This window comes from Scyliorhinus canicula, chromosome 5 (genome assembly GCF_902713615.1).
Source record: "Scyliorhinus canicula chromosome 5, sScyCan1.1, whole genome shotgun sequence".
Taxonomy (NCBI): Eukaryota; Metazoa; Chordata; class Chondrichthyes; order Carcharhiniformes; family Scyliorhinidae; genus Scyliorhinus; species Scyliorhinus canicula.
In genome coordinates this window covers 227,665,886-227,675,099 of record NC_052150.1, presented here as the reverse complement: position 1 = coordinate 227,675,099, position 9,214 = coordinate 227,665,886, and the positions used below count along the sequence as shown (strand labels likewise).

The window sequence follows — 9,214 nt, the reverse complement described above, 5'->3', positions numbered from 1 at the left end:
TGACCCTAAGGTCCAGGATTCTCCCAACCTCCCACTGGCAGGAGGTCCTCCCCGACGCGCTCCATGCAATTAGGTCCCTCCTTTGTACGGCCATGAATCAGACTCCTCATGATCGATATAGGGGCACTACCATGGGGGCTTCTCTTCCATCCTGGTTGAGGACACCGGGCCCTGTCCTTCGGAAGCACGTCCGGACACATAAAACAGACCCCCTGGTAGAGAGGGTCCTGCTCCTGCACTCGAACCCCCGCTACGCGTTTGTCGAACACCCCGATGGCCGACAGGACACCGTGTCCCTCCGGGACCTGGCACCTGCAGAATCTACTACTACTATCTCTACCACTACCACTACTGCCGAGGTACCCCCCACACTACACCCCACCCGGCCTCCCATGTCCTGCGCCCCTGCACCTACTTGCTTCCCACGCCCCCTTCCACCCGTCACACCGGTCCGCAGGAACGAAGCTCTGGAAGAACCACCCCCAGAGTCCACCCTCGGATTCGGACCGAACATCTGTCCACAGCCATCCGAAGTGGCTGCAGCCCCAGTGCTCCGTCAGTCTCAACGCACGATTCGAGCACCGGACCGACTGAACTTATAGGCCCGTCACCCCCGCCGGACTTGATTTTTAACAGGGGGTGAATGTGGTGAATGTGTAACCACTATAAATTCACACTGTACATTACTGTGTCCCTGTGGGCTCCATCTGTGAGCCGTTGCGCGGCTCTGCCCACAGGGGGCGATGAGGAGCATGTACAGGGCTCTGCCCTTGGCTCTGCCCCCAGCAAGAAGTATAAGTGCTGCGGTCCTATGAGTCCGCCCTCAGTTCAGTATAGTCACAGGCAGGCTCAGTTGTAAGCCGATTAAAGCCACAGTTTACTTCAACTCGTGTCTCTGAATGAATTGATTGTCGCATCAATACGGACAGGGTAAATCGTGAAAAACTGATCCCTCTACAAGAGTACGTCAATAACTAGAGGGCAAAGATGCAAAAGGAGTAGACGTGATGTGAGGAAAAATGTTTTCACTCAGAGGGTGGCTGGAGTCGGGAACAAACTTCCTGAGAGAGAGGTGAAAGGCAGGTTCGATCGAGGTTTCCAAAAGGGAATTGGATTGTTATCTGAACAGAGAGAATGTGAAGGATTACAGGGGCAAGGCAGGGGTGTGTGACCAGGCCGAATGCCCTTTCAGAGGGCCAGTGCAGACTCGATGGACTGCATGGCCTCCTTCTGCACTGGAAAGATTCTGTAATTCTGTGAGGTGAAGCTGACCATGGATTCCAAAAGGCAGGATTGGATCCGAGGTGTCCGAGAGTTGTGAGGCTTGTTGTGGCAGCAGTGTTTTCAGAACCCCAAAATGTATCATGGAGTTCAACCAACCTCCCCTTTAATGTATTGTTGCTTTTGAAGCACACGGCTTGGTCTCCAGGTGTGGTATTACAGTTATGGACACGTGGGTTTTTAAACACAAAACAATGTTTATTCCATGAATTCAACTTAACCTTTTAAATACACATTGGATCACTTAACACCCCTTACTTCAAAGATAACCCCAAAAATAATACAACACTAAATAATCCCTCAAAATGTTCCTTCAAACCTCCAAAAGACTTAACCTTTAACAACAGGTTACATTCAATATACTTATAGTCTTTGGATTTTCAGACATCAACAGACCAGTTCTGTGTTTTCTTCTTGCAGCATTTTGCAAAACACACAAACGCTCCCAGCTTTCTCCTCAAACCTGAAACCAAAAGCAGAAGTGAGCTCAGCTCCCCACCTCCCCCGACCCTCTGACATCACTTCAGTAATATGAGCTGCTCTATTTCTTAAAGGTACATTGCTTAAAAATCCATTTCTTAAAGGTACTCTCACATGACAGGCTGGTGGAGATTACAGATAGGGGCAGAGACTGAAGCCACGGAGGGATATGGGCGGCACAGCGGCACAGTGGTTAGCACTGCTGCTTCACTGCTCCAGGGACACAGGTTCAATTCAGGCCTCGGGTGGCTATCAATGTGGAGTTTGAACTTCCCCCTGTGTCTGCGTGGGTTTCCTCCGGATGCTCCAGGTTTCCTCCCACAGTCCAAAGATTGCCTTTCTTGAATGCCTCAGACCTGGCCTTCAGAGCAGCATGTGGCGCAGTGGATAGCACTGGGACTGCGGCGCTGAGGACTCGGGTTCAAATCCCGGCCCTGGGTCACTGTCCGTGTGGAGTTTGCACATTTTCCCCGTGTCTTACGTGGATTTCACCCCCACAACCCAAAGATGTGCAGGTTAGGTGGATTGGGCACGCTAAACTGCCCCTTAATTGGAAAAAAAAAAAATTGGAAACTCTAAATTTATTTAAGAAAAGACCTGGCCTACAGGAGGGAGTGAATCTCCCGGTTAATCCATGGTTTACTACCTACTTTGGCACGCAATCTTCTACACACTACTGATGAAGTCTGTGACGGTGGTGGCATACTCATTTAGGTTGGACACTGAGTTCTTGAATATGGACCAGTCCACTGACTCCAAGCAGTCACGTCGGATATCTCCTGTTACCTCGGACCAGCACCGCATTACCGTCTGAACCAAACTCTCCTGCTTATGTTTCTGCTTGTCTGCCGGGAGCAAGTCTTAGAACATAGAACATAGAACATAGAACATTACAGCGCAGTACAGGCCCTTCGGCCCTCGATGTTGCGCCGTCCTGTGAAACCCCTCTAAAGTCCCTCTATACTATTTCCTTATCGTCCATATGCCTATCCAATGACCATTTGAATGCGTTTAGTGTTGGCGAGTCCACTACTGTTGCAGGCAGGGCATTCCACGCCCTTACTACTCTCTGAGTAAAGAACCTACCTCTGACATCTGTCCTATATCTATCTCCCCTCAATTTAAAGCTATGTCCCCTCGTGCTGGACATCACCATCCGAGGAAAAAGGCTCTCACTGTCCACCCTATCTAATCCTCTGATCATCTTGTCTGCCTCAATTAAGTCCCCTCTTAACCTTCTTCTCTCTAACGAAAACAGCCTCAAGTCCTTCAGCCTTTCCTCATATGATCTTCCCTCCATACCAGGCAACATTCTTGTAAATCTCCTCTGTACCCTTTCCAATGCTTCCACATCCTTCCTATAATGTGGCGACCAGAACTGCACACAATACTCCAAATGCGGCCGCACCAGAATTTTGTACAACTGCAACATGACCTCATGGCTCCAAAACTCAATTCCTCTACCAATAAAAGCTAACACACCATACGCCTTCTTAACAACCCTCTCAACCTGGGTGGCAACTTTCAGGGATCTATGAACATGGACACCGAGATCTCTCTGCTCGTCCACACTACCAAGAATCTTACCATTAGCCCAGTACTCTGCCTTTCTGTTATTCCTTCCAAAATGAATCACCTCACACTTTTCTGCATTAAACTCCATTTGCTACCTGTCAGCCCAGCTCTGCAGCTTATCTATGTCCTTCTGTAACTTGTAACATCTTTCTGCACTATCCACAACTCCACCGACTTTAGTGTCATCTGCAAATTTACTCACCCATCCTTCTACACCCTCTTCCAGGTCATTTATAAAAATGACGAACAGCAACGGCCCCAAAACAGATCCTTGTGGCACACCACTAGTAACTGGACACCAGTCAGAGCATTTCCCATCAACCACCACTCTTTGTCTTCTATCAACTAGCCAATTTCTGATTCAAACTGCTAAATCACCCTGAATCCCATGCCTCTGTATTTTCTGCAATAGTCTACCGTGGGGAACCTTATCAAGCGCTTTACTGAAATCCATATACACCACATAAACTGCTATACCCTCATCCACCTGTTTGGTCACCTTCTCGAAGAACTCAATGAGGTTTGTGAGGCACGACCTACCCTTCACAAAACCATGTTGACTATCTCTAATCAAATTATTCCTTTCCAGATGATTATACATCCTATCTCTTATAAACCTTTCCAAGACTTTTCCCACAACAGAAGTAAGGCTCACTGGCCTATAGTTACCGGGGTTATCTCTACTCCCCTTCTTGTACAAGGGGACAACATTTGCTATCCTCCAGTCCTCTGGCACTATTCCTGTAGACAAAGATGACTTAAAGATCAAAGCCAAAGGCTCAGCAATCTCCTCCCTAGCTTCCCAGAGAATCCTAGGATAAATCCCATCCGGCCATGGGGACTTATCTATTTTCACACTTTCCAGAATTGCTAACACCTCCTCCTTATGAACCTCAAGCCCTTCTAGTCTAGTAGCCTGTATCTCAGTATTCTCCTCGACAACTTTGTCTTTTTCCTGTGTGAATACTGACGAAAAATACTCATTTAGCACCTCTCCTATCTCGTCGGACTCTACGCACAACTTCCCACTACTGTCCTTGACTGGCCCTACTCTTACCTTAGTCATTCCTTTATTCCTGACATACCTATAGAAAGCTTTAGGGTTATCCTTGATCCTACCTGCCAAAGACTTCTCATGTCTTCGCTTGGCTCTTCTTAGCTCTCTCTTTAGAGCCTTCCTAGCTAACTTGTAACTCTCAAGCGACCCAACTGAACCATCACGTCTCATCTTCACATAAGCCTCCTTCTTCCTCTTGACAAGTGTTTCAACTGCTTTAGTAACCCATGGTTCCCTCACTCGACCATTTCCTCCCTGCCTAACAGGTACATACTTATCAAGGACACGCAGTAGCTGTTCCTTGAACATGCTCCACATTTCCATTGTGTCCATTCCCTGCAGTTTTCCTCTCCAGGCGATGCATCCTAAGTCTTGCCTCATCGCATCATAATTGCCTTTCCCCCAGCAATAACTCTTGCCCTGTGGTTTATACCTATCCCTTTCCATCGCTAAAGTAAACGTAATCGAATTGTGGTCACTATCACCAAAATGCTCACCTACCTCCAAATCTAACACCTGTCCTGGTTCATTACCCAGTACCAAATCCAATACGGCCTCGCCTCTCGTTGGCCTATCTACATACTGCATCAGGAAATCCTCCTGCACACATTGGACAAAAATGGATCCATCTAAAGTACTCGAACTATAGTGTTTCCAGTCAATATTTGGAAAGTTAAAGTCCCCCATAAAACTACCCTGTTATTTTCGCTCCTATCCAGAATCATCATTGCAATCCTTTCCTCTACATCTCTGGAACTTTTCGGAGGCCGAGAGAAAAGCCCTAACAGGGTGACCTCTCCTTTCCTGTTTCTTAACTCAGCCCATACTACCTCAGTATTCGAGTCCTCATCAAATGTCCTCTCAGCCACCGTAATACTGTCCTTGACTAACAATGCCACCCCTCCCCCTCTCTTACCACCTTCCCTGAGCTTACTGAAATATCTAAACCCTGGCACCTGCAACAACCATTCCTCGCCCTGCTCTATCCATATCTCCGAAATGGCCACAACATCGAAGTCCCAGGTACTAACCCATGCCACAAGCTCATCAACCTTATTCCGGATGCTCCTGGCATTGAAGTAGACGCACTTTAAACCACCTTCCTTCCTGCCGGTACACTCCTGCAACTTTGAAACCTTACTCATGACCTCACTACTCTCAGCTTCTTGTGTACTGGACATACAATTCAGGTTCCCAATCCCCTACTGAACTAGTTTAAACCCTCCCGAAGACCATTAGCAAACCTCCCCCCGAGGATATCAGTATCCCTCTGGTCCAGGTATAGACCATCCCATTTGTAGAGGTCCCACCTACCCCAGAATGAACCCCAATTGTCCAGGAATCTGAAACCCTCCCTCCTGCACCATCCCTGCAGCCACGTGTTCAACTGCTCTCTCTCCCTATTCCTCGACGCACTAGCACGTGGCACGGGTAACAACCCAGAGATAATAACTCTGTTTGTTCTAGCTCTAAGTTTCCACCCTAGCTCCCTGAATTCCTGCCTTACATCCCTATCCCTTTTCCTACCTATGTCGTTGGTACCTATGTGGACCACGACTTGGGGCTGCTCCCCCTCCCCCTTAAAGATCCCGAAAACACGATCTGAGACATCGTTCTCCTCGTGTCTGCGTGGGTTTCCTCCCGGTGCTCCTGTTTCCTCCCACAGTCCAAAGACGTGCAGGTTAGGTGGATTGGCCATGATAAATTGCCCTTAGTGACCAAAAAGGTTAGGAGGGGAATGAAAATGAAATGAAAATCGCTTATTGTCACGAGTAGGCTTCAATGAAGTTACTGTGAAAAGCCCCTAGTCGCCACATTCTGGCGCCTGTCCGGGGAGGCTGGTACGGGAATCAAACCGTTCTGCTGGCCTGCTTGGTCTGCTTTAAAAGCCAGCGATTTAGCCTGGTGAGCTGAACCAGATATTGGGTTATGGGGATAGGGTGGAAGTGAGGGCTTAAGTGGGTCAGTGCAGACTCGATGGGCCGAATAGCATCCTTCTATACTGTATGTTCTACGTTCTAAAGTGAAATCTGTCCTCCTTCGGCCTACTCCAGACCTACTACAGCAATTTGCCTCCTCAAGGGCAATTATGGATTGGCAATAAATGCTGGCCCAACCCCATGAACGAATAAAGATAATTAGGTTGAGCCTCTGGAGGACACTGGATGCAGTGATGTTCCCCTCCAGACAGCAGGGGCCGGTAGTGAACACAATTGGGCCAGAGGTTCCACTGGAGGGAGCAGAAGGACTACAATTCCCAGAAGGCGCAGGGTGAGCGCAGTGTTACGTCACTCAAGGTGTGATTGACTGGGCTCTGCACCAATCTCTGGGCGGAATTGTCGGGCTGCCACGTGCAATGGGCAGTGATTGGCCGCAGACCGCCAATCAGGCACGGGGAGTGGGCGGGACCAGACCGTGCCGGCTAGGCGGCCCGGAGGAGGGGCAATGGCGGCGCTGGCTGCCGGCCCGGGAGGGCAGCGGGACCGTTGCGGCTCCACCAAGCGCGGCTCTCCAGGCCGGTCCACTGTGGCTTCTCAGACACGATCGCGACAGGAATGCGCAGTTGGACAAATGAGGAAGGGCAGGAGGCCGAGTGTGAAAGGCCAGAAAACCATTACCGGCGCCAGGCTGTCAGGTGTGTGAGGGAGGGTAGGTAGGTGAGGGAGGGTGGGGAGGGAGGGTGGGTAGGTGGGAGGGGGAGGGAGGGTGGGTAGGTGGGAGGGGGAGGGAGGGTGGGTAGGTGGGAGAGGGAGGGAGGGTAGGTGGGAGAGGGAGGGAGGGTAGGTGAGGGAGGGTGGGTGGGTAGGTGAGGGAGGGTGGGTGGGTAGGTGAGGGAGGGAGGGTGGGTGGGTAGGTGAGGGAGGGTGGGTGGGTAGGTGAGGGAGGGTGGGTGGGTAGGTGAGGGAGGGTGGGTAGGTAGGTAGGTGAGGGAGGGTAGGTAGGTGAGGGAGGGTAGGTAGGTAGGTGGGTGAGGGAGGGTGGGTGAGGGAGGGTGGGTAGGTGAGGGAGGGTAGGTAGGTGAGGGAGGGTAGGTAGGTGAGGGAGGGTAGGTAGGTGGGTGAGGGAGGGTGGGTAGGTGGGTGAGGGAGGGTGGGTAGGTGGGGGTGGGTAGGTAGGTAGGTGAGGGAGGGTGGGTAGGTAGGTAGGTGAGGGAGGGTAGGTAGGTGAGGGAGGGTAGGTAGGTGGGTGAGGGAGGGTGGGTAGGTGGGTGAGGGAGGGTGGGTAGGTGGGTGAGGGAGGGTGGGTAGGTGGGTGAGGGTGGGTAGGTGGGTGAGGGAGGGTGGGTAGGTGGGTGAGGGAGGGTGGGTAGGTGGGTGAGGGAGGGTAGGTAGGTGAGGGAGGGTGGGTAGGTAGGTGGGTGAGGGAGGGTAGGTAGGTGAGGGAGGGTGGGTAGGTAGGTGAGGGAGGGAGGGAAGGTAGGTAGGTGAGGGAGGGTGGGTGGGTAGGTAGGTGAGGGAGGGTAGGTAGGTAGGTGAGGGAGGGTAGGTAGGTAGGTGAGGGAGGGTGGGTAGGTAGGTGAGGGAGGGTAGGTAGGTGAGGGAGGGTGGGTAGGTAGGTGAGGGAGGGTGGGTAGGTAGGTAGGTGAGGGAGGGTGGGTAGGTAGGTAGGTGAGGGAGGGTGGGTAGGTAGGGGAGGGTGGGTAGGTAGGTAGGGGAGGGTGGGTAGGTAGGTAGGGGAGGGTGGGTAGGTAGGTAGGGGAGGGTGGGTAGGTAGGTGAGGGAGGGTAGGTAGGTGAGGGTGGGTAGGTAGGTGAGGGAGGGAGGGTGGGTGGGTAGGTAGGTGAGGGTGGGTAGGTAGGTAGGTGAGGGTGGGTGGGTAGGTAGGTAGGTGAGGGAGGGTGGGTAGGTAGGTAGGTAGGTGAGGGAGGGTAGGTGAGGGAGGGTAGGTAGGTAGGTGAGGGAGGGTGGGTAGGTAGGTAGGTGAGGGAGGGTGGGTAGGTAGGTAGGTGAGGGAGGGTGGGTAGGTAGGTAGGGGAGGGTGGGTAGGTAGGTGAGGGAGGGTGGGTGGGTAGGTGAGGGAGGGTGGGTGGGTAGGTGAGGGAGGGTGGGTGGGTGGGTAGGTGAGGGAGGGTGGGTGGGTAGGTGGGTAGGTGAGGGAGGGTGGGTGGGTGGGTAGGTGAGGGAGGGAAGGTAGGTGAGGTAGGTGAGGGAGGGTAGGTGAGGGAGGTAGGTGAGGGAGGGTAGGTGAGGGAGGGTAGGTGAGGGGGGTAGGTGAGGGAGGTAGGTGAGGGAGGGTAGGTGAGGGAGGGAGGGTAGGGGAGGGTAGGGGAGGGAGGGTAGGTGGGTAGGTAGGTGAGGGTGGGTAGGTAGGTGAGGGTGGGTAGGTAGGTGAGGGTGGGTAGGTGAGAGAGGGTGGGTAGGGGAGGGAGGGTAGGTGAGGTAGGTGAGGGAGGGTAGGTAGGTGAGGGAGGGAGGGTAGGTGAGGGAGGGAGGGAGGGAGGGTAGGTGAAGGAGGAGGGTAGGGGAGGGAGGGAGGGTAGGGGAGGTAGGGGAGGGAGGGAGGGTAGGGGAGGGAGGGGAGGGAGGGAGGGTAGGTGAAGGAGGGAGGGAGGGTAGGTGAAGGAGGGAGGGAGGGTAGGTGAAGGAGGGAGGGAGGGTAGGTGAAGGAGGGAGGGAGGGTAGGTGAAGGAGGGAGGGTAGGTGAAGGAGGGAGGGTGGGTAGGTGAAGGAGGGAGGGTAGGGGAGGGAGGTAGGGGGGGGAGGGAGGGTAGGTGAGGGAGGGAGGGTAGGTGAGGGAGGGAGGGAGGGTAGGTGAGGGAGGGAGGGAGGGTAGGTGAGGGAGGGAGGGAGGGAGGGTAGGTGAGGGAGGGAGGGAGGGTAG

General features: G+C 52.9%; 1 protein-coding gene across 6 annotated transcripts in view; it reads left to right on the top strand.

Moving 5' to 3' along the window:
• The first annotated feature begins 6,825 nt into the window (after window positions 1–6,825).
• Window positions 6,826–9,214, top strand: part of zgc:63863 (uncharacterized protein LOC393372 homolog) — a 64,725-nt gene continuing 62,336 nt past the window's right edge. For all 6 annotated transcript variants that reach the window (XM_038798683.1, XM_038798682.1, XM_038798678.1 and 3 more), the window contains exon 1: window positions 6,826–7,028. In XM_038798683.1, the coding sequence (XP_038654611.1) occupies window positions 6,839–7,028 (190 nt within the window). In that variant the 5' untranslated portion in view covers window positions 6,826–6,838. The remainder of the gene's footprint in view (window positions 7,029–9,214) is intronic.